Here is a 17,054-nt window from a genome sequence, read left to right on the forward strand (position 1 = left end):
CTCCATAAATCTGCTTGTTACCCCTGAATAGCCACTCCCAAAATGTGTTGATTGCTCTTTACTTTTAGGGACATGTATGTGTAAATGAGTCATTATTTTGTAATCCAAGATTTTGAAAGCTTATCTTTGACATTGTACTTCAGTATTTGTTTTTATTCTACATGTTGAATTTTTAAAATTTTCTGCCAACTTTGTGTTTGAGGAGCTTGGTTGACAAATATTAGGCAGGATTTATGTTTAAAAGTTGTATTCCTGGGACAGATGCCATGACAGAAGGTCATGAGTGGCTGGCTGTCAGAGCATGAAGTACTGGAGGGTAACTGAGGCAGGTCTGTTAAGTCATGGATTTGGAAAATCAGGTTAAATTTTTGGCTTTGAATAAAGAAAGTTGGGCTCTGGGAGACCACAGAAATAACAAGGCTATGTGTCAGGGAGGTTAATGTGGCAGTTTTTGAGAAGGGCAGGCCAGTTGTGTGCAGTAGTTCAAGTGAATGGTGCACAGTGAAAAAAAGTTTGGGAGTTAGAACATAACTGTAAAAGTGGAAAATCAGTCAGTTCCTTGGAGGTGTTAATACATTAGGATGGGAGAGGGTGGCTTGGAGGTGGTTCTCATTGTTGAGGACACAGTTTAAACTCAAATCTGATAAAACAGAACCATGTTATGAAACAAGTACTAGTTGTGTTTCCTTGTTATTAGTTCTAGAGACAGTCCAAAAGCCTCATGAAGGTCCTGGAGAAATGGGGAAGCCAGTCGTCATTCCTAAGGAAGACCAAGAGAAAATGAAAGAAATGTTTAAAATAAATCAGTTCAATTTAATGGCAAGTGAAATGATTGCACTCAACAGATCTCTACCAGATGTTAGACTAGAAGGGTAAGTACCTGTTATGACACTGACTATATTTGAAAGATAGGTGCTGAATTCCCAGTAAACTGTGCTACAGTGCTGATTGTCCTTAGAGTGAATGGCATTATTACTAAATTAAGAGTTAACTGTTAAGAAATAATGCTGGTGCAATAAATAAGATCATTAGAACTGCACATAAAGATGTTAATAAATAATAATGTTTTTGATGGGTTAGTTGGGAATTTTAAGCTTCATTACTACCAAAATGCTGATATGTTTAAGTTTTTACAGAAACATTCCAACTGTGTGGCTTGAAACAGTTAAAGTATATAGCTTAATACATTTTTACATTTGTATACTTTCTTATGTAAACATTATCCAAATCAAGATATGGAGCATCTTCATGCTCCTGGAAGTTTTGTAGTTTTTCTTTCCAGTCATTTCTTTCACACTCAGAGACAGCCATTGCTTTGATTTCTCTAAACATAGGTTAGTCTTGTCTCTTTGTGAAATCTTTTTCTGCAAAATTACATTTTTAAAAAATTTTGAATTTTATGGTACAATTCCAAAGCATCTGTGGATATACTGAATACTGTCGTTTCTTGTAGTTTTGTGTTGTTGCATTTGTCAGAAGTTCATTCTTTTTCATTGCATTATAGTGATTTGCTTTGTGAACATTACTCTATACACATTTGGGTTATTTCCACATTTTCATTATTATGATTAAAGCTGTTACGAAATTCTTTGACGTGAGTTTTGGTTTTAAAAGCTTCTGTTCTTAAAATTTGTTTTTATTTAGTATATACTGAGGAAACAAATAGATGATGCATGTATGTCCATTTTGTATGGTGCTGCCAGGTTGAGTTGCTCCATGTGAAAAAGATAATAAAATATCTATGTTAGTAGACAGGTAGGCCAGTTTCTAGAGCACAGGGACTGTGTACCAGCAGGTAGATTAAATGAGCAGGTGTAGTCTAGCTGCTGAGCACCCTCAGCTACCTTGCCGTACTTGGCTCCCTTTAGGCTTTGCTTTTGCAGGAAAGAAGGAAGAAGAATTTTCTCAGCAAAATTGGATTCGTTCTAGAGAAGAAGAAAGATAAATGGACCATCTGTAGTGGTGGGGTGGGGGGAATTGGTGGGAGTCCTACACAAGTTGACATTGGAGATTCTTCAACTTAATAGCACAGGATTGTTCCCCTTATGCATAAGTCCCATTTATAAATCCATAACTCATATTCAGCTATGTAGCCTTCTTTTTTAAAAAAGAATTTATTTATTTTTATAGGAAAGGCAGATTTGCAGAGAAGAGACAGAGAGTAAGATCATCCATCTGCTGGTTTACTCCCCAATTAGCTGCAGTGGTCAGAGCTGAGCCAATCAGGAGCCAGGAGTCAAGAGCCTGTTCCCAATCTCCCACTTGGGTGCAAGATCCCAAGTCTTTGGGTCATCCTTGACTGCTTTCCCAGGCTACAAGCAGGGAGCTGGATGGGAAGTGGGGCCAGGATTAGAACTGGCACACATATGGCATCCTGGCACATGCAAAGCGAGGACTTTAGCCACTAGGCTACCATGCTGGGCCCTATAGTCTTCCTTTTTAAAAAACATTTACTTTATTTGAAAGGTAGAGTGACACAGAATGGCAGAGACAGAGAAAAAGAAATAGCGAGTCTATTGTTTCATTCCTCAAATTGCTGGTACTGGTCGGGGCTAGGCCAGGCAGAAGCCAGGAGCCAAAAACTTCATGTTCTTTTTTTTTTTTTTTAAAGATTTATTTTTATTATTTTTTCATTGGAAAGGCGGATATACAGAGAGGAGAGACAGAGAGGAAGATCTTCCGTCCGATGATTCATTCCCCAAGTGAGCGCAACAGGCCGATACTATGCCGATCCCAAGCCAGGAGCCTCCTCCGGGTCTCCCACACGGGTGCAGGTTCCCAAAGCTTTGGGCCGTCCTCGACTGCTTTCCCAGGCCACAGGCAGGGAGCTGGAAGGGAAGCGGGGCTGCCGGGATTAGAACCGGTGCCCATATGGGATCCCGGGCGTGCAAGGCGAGGACCTTTAACCACTGCGCCACCGCGCCGGGCCCAAAACTTCATGTTCTTAAGTGGGTTTCCCATGTGATCGCAAGAGTCCAGGAATTTGGGTATCTTCCTCTGCTTGCCAGTCGCATTAGCAGGGAACTAGAGCAGAAGCTGAGGTGCGGGACTTGAACCAGTTTGTTGGCACAGGCTTAACCTAATGTGTCACATAATGCTAGCTTGGTTTTTCATTCTTAATAGTAAACATAAAACCCAAGGAATGCTAGAAATCACATGACAAAAAAAGGCAGCTGGAACGAAAGGGAAGTGGGAAGAATCAAAGACTGATTAGGAAAAGGAAAATATAAAAAGAAACGATGAATATTCTCTGCAAAACAGAAAACACTACCACCGGAAAACAAGAATAGGGTATGATTCACAAGATACACTCAGAGAACCAAAGGGAGCCCTAGAAATTCAAAAATAATTATCAAAAAACTTCAATAGATTGGGAGAAAAATCTTCTATAGGCATGTGAAAATTGAAGCAATAGTCAGAAGGTCTAATGTTTGAATAATGGGAAGCTCAAAAAAAAGGTAGCTAAAAACTGGGAGTTTGTCCACAAAATTTTTCACAACTGCATACATTTTCACTGAAAGAATTCAACACATTTTTAGTTGATTGGCATCTCCTGGGAGACAGTGTCAATTTCCAAGCAGTGAGGATGCCCCCTCCCACCGACAACAACAAAAAACTTGTTATAGATATTTCAGAAGAAAAAAGCAGGTCTCAAAAGACTTTAGAATCAGAGGAGAAAAATTCTACATAGGAATAATTAACAACCCAAAATTTTATATTTAGCAAAACCAAGTACACAGATCAATAAGCTATTTTTGGATATGATAAGTCTTGAAATGTTGAACTGCTGCCGCACATCTGTTCTCAATGGGTTCGTGATAAATCAAGTAATATTAGAAGCATAGTCTCCAGCTTGAAGCAAAGCTGTATCATTTATAAATATTCCAATATCCTTAGAAAGATAAGGATTCCAAAAAGTCATGACACTATTAAAAAAAAAGAAACAAACAAAATTTGTGAAGTTTGACCTAGTAGTTTGTTTTTTCATTACTGATTTTCATTCCCATTACTCCCTTTGTTCTTTGTTAATGCACACTTTCAACGGGTAGTTTTAGGATTTGTGTTTTTTCCTCTCCTGGTTTAGCAACTGTACATTTTAGTTTTATTCCTTCAGTAGTAAGACTTGGGCATCTAGTCAAGAATTTGTCTTTGTGTGCTCAGGGCACAATCATATGTTTTGGAGCTGGTCTCCAGTTCCGGGACGCTCCTAGTGTTGCTGCTTCACCATTTCCTCCAGTTTGTTGTGATCAAAGTATCTGAATGCAGGTAATGGAACTTCTAGAGGGAGATTCATGGTTTGTTTGTTTGTTTGTTTGTTTTTTGTTTTTTTCTGTGTTCCTTTTTGAGTTGTCTGTACATGAGTATCTTAATAGTGACAAAGGCTGCTCTGTCATTTTGTGGCTATGTGGCTTTGAATAGGTTACTTGGCTTTTCTATACCTCAAGAACCTTATCTGTAAAATAAGAATATAACAAGGATGGGTGGGAAGATGTGAATACTGTCAGTATTTCCTGACACCTGGGATATAAAGGAGTAACCACTATCTCCCAGTCCAATTCCTGGGAGATTTGATGCCAGATGGGCTTTTCCATCTTTACCCTTTTTCTACTGACTGCTTTTTGTTTGTTTTTAATATAGATTTGTTTATTTACAAGGCTTAGTGAGCAAGAGAAGGAGAGCTGGAAAAAAGCCCTTCTAGCCACTGTTTGAATCCTCAAACGTTTGCAGGGGCTGGAGCTTCATCAAGCTGAAGCCACGAGCAAGGAACTTCATGCAGATTTATTGTTTGGGTATAAGTTCCCAAAAACTTATGCCATCTTCTGCTTGTTTCTCAGGATCATTAAGAAAGTGATCAGGAGTGGAGTACCTGGTACTTAGATTGGCCCTCCAGTATGGGTTGCCTGTGTCACCGGTGGCATACAGGAGCCCTAGTCCACTTATTTTTTGATTCGCAAAGTGGAGCAAAAGCAAATTATTAAATCAGAAGTAACATTTAAATATCCCTACACCAAACTGAACAAATCTGTATTCATGTGGTCTTAAGACAAATATTGAAGTATAAGGAAAAATAGTGGGCACAGTGCATGCACCAGGATCCCATATGGGCGCCAGTTTGTATTCTTGTGGCCCTGTTTCCATCCAGCTCCCTGTTTGTGGCCTGGGAAAGCAGTCAAGGATGGCCCAAAGCCTTGGGACCCTGCACCTGCATGGGAGACCGGGAAAAAGCTCCTGGCTCCTGGCTCCTGGCTTGGGATCTGCTCAGCTCTGGCCTTTGTGGCCACTTGGGGAATTAACCAGCGGATGGAAGATATTTCTCTCTATATTTCCTTCTCTCAGTGTATCTGCCTTTCTAATAAAAACAAATAAATCAGTCTTTGAGGACAAAAAAAGAGAGAAATAGTATGGATAGCTCGTAGAGTATAACTTTTTTTTTTTTTACCACCTTTTTATATCCTGAGATATTTGCTTGTTCTAAGACATGGCTTAACTGGGAGTGTAGCTGGCCATGTTTCATCCTGTATCTACTAAGAACCTTGACCGACTGTGGTGTCTGCAAAGACACATTTCCTGAAGGAAACTGCAAGGAAGGATAACACTATCGCACAGTTAAGGGATCGTTAGGGAAACAATCACTAATAACTGTGATGTGTGATTTTAAGGAAGAAGGTTTGAGACAAATTCCAAGTCCTCCAGTATCGCAGATCCATTCTGTATAATTAATCTTAGATATTTAAGAAATAGCAACACAGTGTATTAAATATTCATTATGACACAATGTGCATTTAAGAATTTATTTTTATTATCATTTTTTTTAATTGGAAAGGCGGATATACAGAGAGGAGAGACAGAGAGGAAGATCTTCCGTCCGATGATTCATTCCCCAAGTGAGCGCAACGGGCCGATGCTATGCCAATCCGAAGCCAGGAGCCTCCTCCGGGTCTCCCACGCGGGTGCAGGGTCCCAAAGCTTTGGGCTGTCCTCGACTGCTTTCCCGGGCCACAGGCAGGGAGCTGGAAGGGAAGCAGGGCTGCCGGGATTAGAACCGGCGCCCATATGGGATCCTGGGCGTGCAAGGCGAGGACCTTAACCACTGCGCCACTGCGCCGGGCCCCACAATGTGCATTTAAACAGTTGAACAAAGTAATAGTAATATGTCAAGTTTACAGATAAAGAAATTTGCACTTTGAATATTTGTAAGAGTATAAGAGTTTCAGAAATTCATGGAAATGAAATTAAAAGATAATGTGAATTTTCCCTGAATGTTTTTGAAGTTCCTTCATGTGGTTAACAAGGTGACCTGTTTGAAATTGGATTTCAGTGACAGTGTGTGATCTTAACCACTGTGCTTTGGCATTGCTCTTATGGTTACATTGCTCTTATGGTTGATTTTATATGAATGAGAACACACATAGGAGAAATTTTCTAACATTGCCAAACACTTAGCTGGCTGGTAGCCAGACATCTTTTGAAATATTGAATTGCTTTTGGTACATACTAGCAGCCAGCTAGATTTAGTGAGTGGTAAATAATACATTGAAAATTAGTTTAAAGGAACACAGAGAAGAGGATTAGACATACATGCATATTCACCTTGATAAGGAAACTTCTTTAAAAGCCTTTTCTTTTTTTTGCATTTCTTCTATACTTTAGTCTTTGACATAAATAAATGATGTATACATATATGTCATATATTTGGATGATTGACAGGTAACACAGATTGTATCAAAAGTTATAGGTTTCATTTGTAGTTATAAGAAGAATTGGGAGTATGCATCTAAACCTCTTGATACAGTCCAGAGGAGTCTGATAAAATGGCAGGACCTTTTTAGCTTGGTGCCTTGATAGAGTTAGTATATTTAGAATGGGACTCTAATACTTTTCAAATAATATCTATTGTAAATATCAAGTGCCTTCTCTGTGTTCCTGAATTGTTAGGTTTCTGGCCAGCCTCGTTTTGTTGAGGTTAACACTGTCCTAAGCAAACGTTAATAATGTGTTTCCAGGAAACACCTCTGAGTCACTAAGGCTAACACTCAAGCTAACTTAGAGTGTGCAGAGAATTTTCCACATCTGAAATTATTCATCACAAGTTTTTGTTATGCTAGCAAATTTTACTTAGTGATGTACACAGGGACATAATGAACCCATTTGTATGTTCAGTCATTGTTTAGAAAACCAGGAACTTCCGTCAACTCCACCTGCACTCCAGTGTGTAAGTTAATCTTGTTATTAGCATCAGCTCACCATGGAACTTTGAAAAACCTGAGTGTGTCCTCTAGTTTAATAGGGCGTATTCTCTTGATTTTGAACTTGATTGCAAATACATAGAAAACTATACAGAAGGAAATAAAATTATCTAGGTGAAGTAATAGGGAAATGTTATGTAGAAAAGGGAAAATATTCATAAAATATAAACCGTGGATAACATTTTACATAATCCTAATTATACACATTAAATGATGTGTAACCCAGCTTATCTGATTAAGAGAATGAGAAGCTAGGAAATTGGGTTGGGAGTAGGAGTGAAAATAATTAAATCCTCATATCCCACTGTAGTCTGGTCATACATAGAAATAAGGAAAAAGTCAGGAAGTATACTTGGAAATGCAGTACTTGGAATTTTAACTAAAAGGTGAAAGAACTGAAAGTAGTTAAGTTATGAGAAGTGAGAAACGAGGGGACAGCTCTTTTTTATTTATTTTTTGGGGACAGGCTTCTCAGAAGTTTTCTGAATAAGTTACACAAATATCGTTATCAAATTTAAAATACAAAAAGTGGTTCAGGTAACCCTAGTAAGTGTCTTATTTATTATGGCATTTGTAATGGTTATGAAGTGACGTCTCAAATTGTGATTTTTAATTTGAATTTCCGTAACAGTGGTGTTGACAGTCTTTTCATACATTATTGGCTACGTGTGCATTTTGTATAAAAATGCCTCCAAATTGTTTTTCCATCTTTAATTGGGTTATTTCTCTTCCTTATTGCTGAAATATGAATTCTTTGTATAATTTGGATAAAAATCCTATGTCAAACACATAATTTGAAAAATTTTCTCCCAGTTTGTGGCTTCTTTTTTTCATATACTTTAATAGCACCTTTAAAGAACAAGATATTTAATTTTGACATAGTCATATTTACATACTTAGTGATGAAAGATTGATAACAAGAAAAGTGTCCAATTCACCACCTCTTATTCAGTATTACATGCTGGGTACAGGAAAAAAAGAACCTCAAGAGAAGCTCCTTTTTTCTGATCCAAGAAACAAAGTGTTAGAGAGTGAAGGAGAACTGTCTTTCTTTTTTCTTTTTTTTTCCCCCCTCTTTTCCTCTTCATTCCTTGCTGGCCTCCAGGCAGTATCACCAAGGAAGTGCAGTGGTGGGAGCAGAGCCTGTACTTGCTGCTGAACTCTGAACGATGGGAATTGTCTTCTGACAGTTTCCCAGGCAGAGTGGGATCACTATTGCCTTTCTTTCTTTCCCACTAGGCCTAGAACAGAAGAGAATCCTGAGAGGCATATACAGCAGGGCAGGGAACCAAAGCCCTAGCTTTCCAGGGACAGTAGGAGAGCCAGCCTAAAGATAGTAGTTCCCTCCCAAATGATTGGCAGAATTGATAGAATCACATTCAAGATCTCCAGAGAAATGCTTTAAAAATTGTTTGGAAAGGCAAAGAAAGTGAAATACCAACAGCAATTTTGAAAAGTAAAGTTAGGAAAAATGTAATACCCAATTTATCTGTAATGCTACAGTAATCCAGAGTGTGTGTTAGCGAAGAGGTACATAGATGAGTAGAACAGAAAGAATGATGTTCAGAAATAGATCGCTTCAAATACAAGTTTTATTTTTTACAAATATGTAAAAATAACCAGTAAAGAAAGTATTATTTTTTTTTAACAAATGATATTGGGACTACTAGCTGTGCATACACAAAAGCTTAAATATCGGGCCCGGCGCGGTGGTGCAAGTGGTTAAAGGTCCTTGCCTTGCACGCCCGGGATCCCATATGGGCGCCGGTTCTAATCCTGGCAGCCCCGCTTCCCTTCCAGCTCCCTGCCTGTGGCCTGGGAAAGCAGTCGAGGACGGCCCAAAGCTTTGGGAACCTGCAACCGCATGGGAGACCCGGAAGAGGCTCCTGGCTTCAGATCGGCATAGGATCGGCATAGTATCGGCCTGTTGCGCTCACTTGGGGAATGAATCATCGGACGGAAGATCTTCCTCTCTGTCTCTCCTCTCTGTATATCCGCCTTTCCAATGAAAAAATAATAAAAATAAATCTTTTTAAAAAAAGCTTAAATATCTACCTAAATGTTGTGTTACATAAAATTTAACTCAGAATTGGATCATAAGTCTGAATTTAAAATCTAAAAGTTTATAAAATTTAGGAGAAAATACTCAAAGCCTGAAAGAGAACATATACATGATACCATAAGCATAATTACATAAAAGAAAAAATAGATAAATTGAGCATATTGAGTTTTACAACTTTTCCCAGAGAGACTAAGAGAATGGCATGACAATTTACAGACTGAGAAAGGACACTCGTAAATCAGATATCCAAGAATATATCCAGAATATATAGATAGTGTAAACATACAGCTTGCTGTAACTTAAATGTGGTTTGTCATGATCAGTACTCGTGTTAAAGACTTGTGTGTGTCTACCTCTCTCTAACTCTGCCTTTGCAATAAAAATAAAATAATGTTTAAAAGAAGCAGAACCCCATGGGAGATGAGATCATGGCACCGCCCTTTTCAGGAATCAGTGCCTGTGTTTTTATGAACACCAAAAAAGATGTTAGTCCTTGGGGAGGTTCACAGAAAACCATAATGAGTTAATACTCTATGCCTATTTAAATGACTAAAATAAAAATATTGGCAGTATGAAGTGCTAACAAAGATACAGAACAGCCCAGAGTTCTTGTATATTTCTAGGGGAGAGCGGCACAAAATACTATTTTTCTGGCAGAGTTTGTCAGCTTTTTATAGTTATATAATCCAGCAAACCCACACTTGTGTATTTATCCCAGAGAAGTGAAAACATGTTCACACAAAGATTTATGTATAAATGTAGCACCCTACTCTAAGGCCAAAAAACTTAAAAGAACTTTATATGTGAATGGATAAACAAACTGGTATAAACAGTTGAACACTATTCAGCAATTTTTAGTAGCAAGTTATTGGTAGACATAGTACTGGGTACTGTATTTTCTCTAGCTTTATTTTTCATTTTCCAAATTATTTTAGATGTTGCACTGTTTTGTTGTTGTTTGGTTTTGGTTTTTGTTTGTGTGCCTTTTCAAATATAATGTATCAAGTGAAATAAGCCACTCAGAGGTAAATACTGTATCCTATTTTTTTATATGCCGTTTTGGAAAAGTTGCAACTGGTGTAATGGAGAACAGATTTTAGTTGCCAGAGGTTCAGTGTGGAGGCAAAGTGTGACTGTAAGAGGGTGGTAAGAGGGAGATACACTAGGAAGAAGGAACTGCTCTAATTCTAATTCCCAAATTTGGTAATTCTGTCAGTTTATACTTGTATTAAAGCTCATAGAACTTATCTCCTACCCCCACCAAGTCATCTAATGAAACAAGATGCCAGTTCTTTTTGAATATATAGAGTAGTTATAAAGTATTACTTGTTATAGAAAACAATTCTGGGGCCTGGCGGCGTGGCCTAGTAGCTAAAGTCCTCGCCTTGAACACCCCGGGATCCCATATGGGCGCCGGTTCTAATCCCAGCAGCTCCACTTCCCATCCAGCTCCCTGCTTGTGGCCTGGGAAAGCAGTCGAGGACGACCCAGGGCTTTGGGACCCTGCATCCATGTGGGATACCCTGACTTCAGATCGGCATAGCACCGGCCGTTGTGCTCACTTGGGGAGTGAGTGAATCATCGGATGGAAGATCTTGCTCTCTGTCTCTCCTCCTCTCTGTATATCTGACTTTCCAATAAATAAATAAATCTTTAAAAGAAAGAAAAGAAAACAATTCCTGCTGAAACTGTTTATATATTCCCTGTTGTCCAACAGTACAGAAATGTGTACATACAGTCACCAGTGTGAGTGGTGACTTATAAATGATAATTTACCAAAGTGAATATGATCACAGCACTAGTCTTACAGACTGCACAGTGCTAATGTCCTTCAGTGGTAAGCCAGGGAAAGGAGAGACATAGAATGAAATACTATGAAGCAGTAAAATAATCTTTTGTATATGACAGGATATGCACAAACAAAATATAAAGTAAAAGTATTAAGACAAAGGAAGAGTCTGTCAGTAGTTCTCTAGATAGTCGGGGACTTTGGAGGATTGCTCAGGCATTTTCAAGGAGTCTGCAAGGTCAGAACACTTATTACACCAATACATCATCTACTCTCTTTGCTTTAGGTCTTCAACTAACATTTGTACCTGAGAGGCTATGTGGATTTTTGTTCATGCAGGAGGTAGAAATCACGTAATAATTTGAACAGAGAAACTGTAGTATGAAGGATTAACTAAAATGGGATGAGTTATAAAAAGGATGAAGACAATTACATAAACCATGTTCTAGGCCAAGGGAAAGAATATTGGGAAGGATATATTTTGGCAGGGAGCCCCCTCCCTAAGGCTAGGATTTAGACCTCATTGGAGAAGGTCACCTGGTAAGTTTGCTGGGTACCCTGTCCATAGGTTTATATTTTTTTTTCCTTTTAAGGCTTATTTGGGGCGGAGGGAGGGGAATGGCAGCTATACAGAGAGAAGGGGAGAAAGAAGAGAGAAAGATCTTCCATTGCTGATTCACTCCCCAAGTGGCTGCAACGACTGGAGCTGAGCTGATCTGAAACCAGAAGCAGTTTCTGGGTCTCCCACTTGGGTACAAGGTCCCAAGACTTTGGCCTGTCCTTGACTGCTTTCCCAGGGCATGAGCAGGGAGCTGGATGGGAAGTAGAGCAGCCAGGACACGAACTAGTGCATGCCAAACAAGGACTTAAGTCACTAGACTACTGTGCCAGGCCCGGTCATACCTTTTGAATAGTACCCTCTGTAGTGAGGACTGGTAGGTAGCCTAATAAATGGAAAGTACACTTTGGAATGTATTAGGGCAGGAGAGCATAGCCAGAACAGGCAAATAGGACTCACTGTTGCAGCAGTCAGACTTTCTAAGCTGCCTGCTGGGGTAGTTGGAAGACACACTGGGAATCTATCTCTGCTGGTGCTGTGTGGGTTAATGCTTCCATATCTACCAAACTTCATTGTCAATCATCTAGTAGAAGGGAGAAAAACAAGTGGATGCACATGAGAAGCAGAAAAGGAAATGTTCCCTCCAGTGTCCCTACAACACCTGCTACTGACAAGGTGTATTTATGTATGTGTGGTGCCAGCTGAAAAGGGAAAATGCTTAAAGCCAATTCTCTTATCACAGATCAGCTTATGAAAGGTTTATCTGGAGCTAAATGGCAATGAATTAGTAATAAGCACACTATATGACAGTGATGAGTCATCTCTAGCAGCTAATGTAATATGCTTTTGGGGTTTTGGTGCATTTTTATAATTCCTATTTTAGTTTATAGCATGGTAAATATAAACACACAAAAATCTATGGAAATTCTCAATTCCTAAACATGTATAAGTTCCCAGAGTAGACAACCTACCTGTAATACTCAAAATCCAGTAGAGTGGTGGCTTTTAGGCTGTTGGTAAGTGTTTCCTCGTCTGGTGCTGACTCTTCAGTGCAGAGAGAGCGGGGGAGTCATGCTTTGTGACACAGACCATCGTCTGGCCTTGCTGCTCAGCCTGAGTCCTCTGGGTAGCACTCCTCCATCTGTGCACAGGTACCCATGCACACTTGGGGACCCGTGGTTTCTCCATGGGAAAAACTTACTCAGAATACCCCAAGATGTGTGAACCTATGCGTGTGCGTGTGTGCCTTTGTTATTTTTGCTCCATATTTTCTTAGTTACTTTGAGAATATTGTTTTTTCTGAATGTGTTAGGGTCTCTGTGTAATTAAATTTAATTGCTTGATTTGGGAAATAATTTTCTTTATCATCTAGTCTCCTGGATGCTACTTTTGTGTCTGATTCTTTCATCTAGTGTTCTTACAGTGTTACTCTTAGAATTTAAGTTTCAGAAATTTAATTCTTTAACATGCAAGGATTAAGTCTGGTTTATCACTCCTCTTCTGAACATGCTGTCTTCAGAAAAACATACTATTTTTCAGATTCCTTCCTGTGTTTGCCTGCTAGTAAGACAATACTTTTGTGCATTGTATATGTTACCTGATAATCTTGTGTGTCTCATTTGTTTTTTTCTCTTTTAGTTGTTTTAGACACAGTATCTGTTTTCTGCCTCTCAGTTCTTCTATAATAATAAACATGATTCAGGCAAGCATCCTAGCACTGTGGTTGGGCTGCTGCTTGGGAGCTCTGCATCCCATCCCCTCTCAGTGCCAGCATTTCCAGCTTCTTGGTAATGTATGCTGGTATGCTGGTATGAGGTAGCAGAGGATGACCCAAGTACTTAGGCCTCTGTGGCCCACATAAGAGACTTCATTTTTGAAGTTCAGGGTTCCTTTCTTTGACCTTGCACAGACCTGGCTGTTGCAATCATTTAGGAAATATACTGGTTGATAATACTTGTGGATAGAAGATCTCTGTGTTTGTATGTCACTCTGCCTTTCAAGTAGCTGAAAAGAAATAAGCATTTAAAAAAAATAATAAGTAGGACTAATTCGGGGAAAGAGGTATATATAAAGCCATAACTTCTTTATTCATATACTGATTTCCTAGTCATGTTTAACTAGTTTGGGTTAGGCATTTAGGATCCATTCTCCCATAAAGACATCAAGTATCTTGGCTTACACACCTCTAATGTACTTAAAAAATAATGCAAATATATGAATGTAGCCATTATTTACAACAGGAATAGTGTAAGAATTCAGTTTCTGTCCCCAAAGTGTTAGCAGTTTGTCTTTCCGACTCTGCCTCTTTAGCCCAAACTTGAAGTAAAAGAGATACAGGAAGTTTGGCAGGTTATGTGAACTTTGTGCTAGATCTTGGAGTGAAAGCAGGGCACAGGAGAATGAACACTGAGATGGATAAGTGGTTGTAGGAGATGAAAGCCCTGTGCAAACCCTCTGTGATAAAGGGTTTTGGTGGAGAAAGTAGGAGCAGCAGAAATGGGATGCAGTGAAGGACACTGGAAACTACTTTGTATCTTCTGTCCTGAGAGAAAGTTGAGGGCTGCTGGCGTCCCAGCAGTAAGTGACCTCTTTTTCATTTCTCTTGTCAAACCCTTTACCTTGTCATCTTTATTTCCCTTCCTTTTGCCTTTTCTCAGCAGTGGTCAGTAAGTAACATAGGGTTGTAGTAGCTTCTTATTGGTGTTTTCCTCATTCCCTCTGCCCCCACCTCTTCTTCCCTTTCTCCGTTTCTGTTGTCAAGTCATAACAGAGGAAACAACAGAGTGCAAGGTTTGAAGAGTTTGGAAGAGAACAGGGAAAAGGGGAACAGAAGGCTGGTGCGGCTTCTACAGCTGGGGATACTAAGAGGGGGCTTTATGTGCACTCTGCGGGGCACCTCTCAGTAGCTTTACTGTTCTTACTGGATCTCCAATAGCTATGTTACCTACTAGCTGAATCTGGCTAACAAAATTGGAAGATCATGTTGTTGCAAATTTTATGTGTGTATATTTTGGATATTTTTGGCCTTTGTGATGATTGTCATTTTCATGCAAAAATACTCTGTACTAAACCAAATGAATGTTGACATTTAATTATGGAGGTGGCAACATCCAGAGTGTGATTAGCAAAGAGCAGGCTGTGGAGTCTTCAGCCAGGCATTACTACTTCTTCCAAATCTGTTCTGTTTCTCATCTGTGAAATGTGGCTTCAAGTATCTTTACAGAGTGATGTAGTAAGAACTGCATAAGTATTATCTCTCCTCATGATTGTAATATTTTTATTTATTCATTCAACTCTAAACTCTGTTGATTCTTATTTTTTGTTTTACTGGGTTCTTTAAACATTCACTCTGTGATAACACAACCTTAGTTCATTCTTCCTTAAAATGAATCAACCGGAACATCAGGAAAAGGTACCTAACTTTAAAACCGCTAAGTGATGTCAATGCCATGGCATTTTGGGTAAAACTGCCACCTGTGACATCAGCATTCTAAATGAACATTGCTTCCAATCCAGCTCCCTGCTAATGTGCCTGGGAAAGGGGCAGGGAGTGTCCCAGTCCTTGAGCCACTGCACCCATGAGGGAGATTGGGAAGAAGTTCCTGGTTTGATCCTGACCCAAACCCCACCCATTGTAGCCATTTTGCATGTAGACCTGTAGATGAAAGATTTACCTGTCACTGTCCCTCTAACTCTGCCTTTTGAATAAATAAATCTTTTTTAAAGTGAAATCTTTAATTCCAATTTAAATATATAACTTTAATTGGGTTTTGCTTATTAAACATGCAGTATTAACCAAAACTTCAATTTAAAATAATCAGCAGCCTACCACTGAAGCAGACTGTTTTCATTGTTCTGTTATCCCTTCTACTCCAGATTCATTTATTATGCTGTCTTAACAGTCACTTTTTATAAAGGCATTTGCTTTGTCTCTAGGTGTAAAACAAAAGTGTATCCAGATAATCTTCCTACAACAAGTGTGGTGATTGTTTTCCACAATGAGGCTTGGAGCACACTTCTACGAACTGTTCATAGTGTCATTAATCGCTCACCAAGACACATGATAGAAGAAATTGTTCTAGTAGATGATGCCAGTGAAAGAGGTAAATTTTAATTTTCATGCCAATAATATGCAACATTTTTTGTCAGTGGTTGAAAAGCAAGTTAATACTGTTTTTACCCTAGTACGTTTATATAAACTTCTGGTTATGATAAACAGTTTTATAGTGGGGTGGTTGTTTGGTGCACCAGTTAAGCCACAGCTTGGCATGCCTGCATCCCATAGTGGGGAGCCTGAGTTTGGGTCCCAGCTCCATTACTAATTGCAGCTTCCTGCTGATGTGAACCTTGGGAGGCAGTGTGTGAAGGCTCCAGTATGCCACTCATGTTGGAGGCCTAGATTGGGTTCTGGCCTCCTAGTTTTGCCTGGCTCAGTCCAGACAGCTGCAAGCATTTGGGGAATGAACCGTTGGTTGGAAGCTCTCTGTATATCTTCTTTTCCTTTCTGTCCCTCTTTCTCTTCTCCACTCCTTTGCTGCTATTCAGCTGTCTCTGCTTTCCAAATAAATTAAAAAAAATTTTTTTTCAATCCTATGGTGATTGTATACTAAAATTTTTATGGCATTTGGATTCATTCAGACATGCAAAACAGTACATCCTTGTGAAATTTATATTTTCATTAAGATTTTGTGTTATATCCTCATCTTGTTTTAAAAAGAAATAATATGTAATATAAATACTTGGGCAGAACAGTGAAAATTGCACATAACTTTGTTAGGTTTTTCACTGTGGGAAGTTGCAGCTTTTACTCTTTGGAGACTGAATCTTAAGTGTAGCCATGAATGGAGAAATTTGGTTCTGAGTATGGTAGAAATTGTCTTTGACAGCAAAATGAGCTTTGGATGAGTGAGCTTCTCTAGATTCTTCTTAGATTTCCCTCTGTGTTTCTAAGTTTCAGGAATGGTGTACAACCAGATGTATAAAAGAATTAAGAAGGATAAAAAAAAAAAGGTTGAAGATGAGGAGGTGATATGATTCGGCTCACAATACTTTTCCACAGGGATACTTTCCTAAATATCCTTCCAAGTATCGTGGAATATCTTGTAAGCCTAGCATGCCAAGCTAATTCATGAAACACTGTTTTAAGATTGATTTATTTTTATTGGAAAGGCAGATTTACAGACAGAAGAAGAGACAGAAAGACCTTCCATCCACAGGTTACTCCCCAAATAATCACAATGGCCGGAGCTGAGCCAATCCAAAGCCAGGAGTTTCTTCCAAGTCTCCCATGTGGGTGCAGGGTCCCAAGGCTTTGGGCCTATCCTCTGCTGCTTTCCCAGGCCATAGGCAGGGAGGTGGATGGGAAGTATATATTTATGTATTAATGATACTTTAGGT

At 39.2% G+C, this 17,054-nt stretch overlaps 1 protein-coding gene across 2 annotated transcripts in view; it reads left to right on the forward strand.

Annotated features, from left to right (window-relative positions):
• GALNT1 (polypeptide N-acetylgalactosaminyltransferase 1) overlaps window positions 1-17,054 on the forward strand; it is a 95,955-nt gene that overhangs the window by 43,415 nt on the left and 35,486 nt on the right. For both annotated transcript variants that reach the window (XM_040984896.1, XM_040984895.1), the window contains 2 exons: window positions 698-872; window positions 15,594-15,760. In XM_040984896.1, the coding sequence (XP_040840830.1) occupies window positions 698-872; window positions 15,594-15,760 (342 nt within the window). The remainder of the gene's footprint in view (window positions 1-697; window positions 873-15,593; window positions 15,761-17,054) is intronic.

The sequence above is a fragment of the Ochotona curzoniae genome, unplaced genomic scaffold (assembly GCF_017591425.1).
Source record: "Ochotona curzoniae isolate NIBS_2020 unplaced genomic scaffold, NIBS_Ocur_1.0 contig_43, whole genome shotgun sequence".
In the NCBI taxonomy this organism is placed as follows: Eukaryota; Metazoa; Chordata; class Mammalia; order Lagomorpha; family Ochotonidae; genus Ochotona; species Ochotona curzoniae.